The 1,727-nt window shown below is 40.1% G+C and overlaps 1 protein-coding gene across 1 annotated transcript; it reads right to left on the bottom strand.

Annotated features, from left to right (window-relative positions):
- Positions 1–609: 609 nt before the first annotated feature.
- Positions 610–1,133, bottom strand: LOC131151521 (uncharacterized). The gene is made up of 2 exons (XM_058102762.1): positions 810–1,133; positions 610–618 (listed from the first exon to the last, which is right to left on the bottom strand). The coding sequence occupies exons 1-2, from the start codon at positions 1,131–1,133 to the stop codon at positions 610–612; spliced, it is 333 nt and encodes a 110-aa protein (XP_057958745.1).
- Positions 1,134–1,727: the final 594 nt, after the last annotated feature.

The raw sequence follows: 1,727 nt of genomic DNA, 5'->3' as shown, positions 1-1,727 counted from the left end.
CGACAATCCATGGATGGAATAAATTCGAAACAGGGTTTCCAAAGAGAAAACAATTAAAGCATCAGCAACCAAATTTACAGAACAATAAATTACACTATTGGGAAATTTCATAGCATAATTAATTCCACAGACAACCCACAGAAGATTCAGCTCAGACCTTAAATGGCACAAAATTTGGACACTGAGGCAGAAATGGACTGACATACAAGCAATTGAAAAAGCAAGAATGGATCACCACAAAAATACCAATACTGAAAAACCACCATAAAGAATTTCAAAACTGTCCATAGGTGTAATAAATTCGAAGCAGGATCTCCAAAGAGCAAACAATTAAAGCATCTGCAACCCAATTTACAGAACAATAATTTACACTATTTGGCAATTTCATAGTATAATTAATTTGACAGACAACCCACAGAATATTCAGCTCAGGCCTTAAATGGCACAAAATTTGGACACTGTGAGGTAGAAATGGACTTACATACAAGAAATTGAACAAGCAAGAATGGATCACCACAAGAATACCGATACCGATACCGATACACCACCATCAAGAATTTCAAAACAGTCTATGGGTGGAATAAATACAAAACAGGGTTTTCAAAGCAATTAAAGCATCTGCAACCCAATTTACAGAACAATAAATTACACTATTTGACAAATCCAAAGCATATTAATTTGACGGACAGCCCACAGAAGATTCAACTCAGGCCTTAAAAGGCACAAAATTTTGAGACTGTGAGGCAGAATTGAACTTGCATACAAGCAATTAAACAAGCAAGAATGGATCACCACCAGCCGTAGACCACCTGAGAGTACTTGTCCTTAAGCCACCTGAAGCTCCTCCTCAGAGACCCCTTCACTCTGCCCTCCACAGCATACACCTTGTAGCTAGCGACCCTCTTCTTCCTCTGGAACTCAGGGTCGCCCAAGCCCCACCCTTTTGAGGAAGACGCGGATGCGCTCTTCCCCTTCTTCAATTTGAAGTCTCTGACGGCGCCCACCGCCACCACCTGCGACGGCGGATAGGGATTTGCGCCGTAGCTCTGCAAATCAATTGGGTACGAAGTGGGTGCTCTGCCCTCCATCTGCATCCTCGCGTCGCCATAGGACTTGGATCTGAAATCATCCATGGATTTGAGATAAGGTAATCGAAGAGTTGAGGATTGACCTTAACAAGCGCGAAAAGAGAATGGGAGCAGAAGGGAAGGAAAGATGGTGGGTCTGCCTGTCAATGTTTCCCCTCCCCCACCCCTTATTACCAATGTTTCTTTGTACTCGCTCTGCAGAATTTTATAGAGCATCATCTGGTCGTATTTTTCTTATTTTTTTTTTCTAATTGCCCAAGGTGTAGACTTTTGTCCGTGGTGAGAGGGATGAAGGATTCGAACGTGTTCAGCAACTTGTTATGATTCTCGCATTGACAGATTAGAGAGAATTGTTGAATTTTTAGCCTTTTTTTTTTAAAAAAAAAAAATCTTGGAAAATGTTAAATGTGTGTTTAAATCTTGTTTTTTAGTCTTGAAAAAAGGGGAAAATACAAGAAAAAAGTTTTATTATATTTTTGTATCAAATATTATTAATTCTGTGGTGGGATAAAAAGGGTGATAACCTATGATGTTACTCTCCGACTTCCGATGACTTGAAAATGATGAAAACAGAGCAGGTTTGAAGGACCCATATACTCTGGGGGATCACTCTGATGCCTAAGTAATGAAACACTCTGA

Source organism: Malania oleifera, chromosome 3, assembly GCF_029873635.1.
Source record: "Malania oleifera isolate guangnan ecotype guangnan chromosome 3, ASM2987363v1, whole genome shotgun sequence".
Classification (NCBI taxonomy): domain Eukaryota; kingdom Viridiplantae; phylum Streptophyta; class Magnoliopsida; order Santalales; family Ximeniaceae; genus Malania; species Malania oleifera.
The sequence above is the reverse complement of the archived record's forward strand: the minus strand, read 5'-3'. Positions and strand labels throughout refer to the sequence as shown.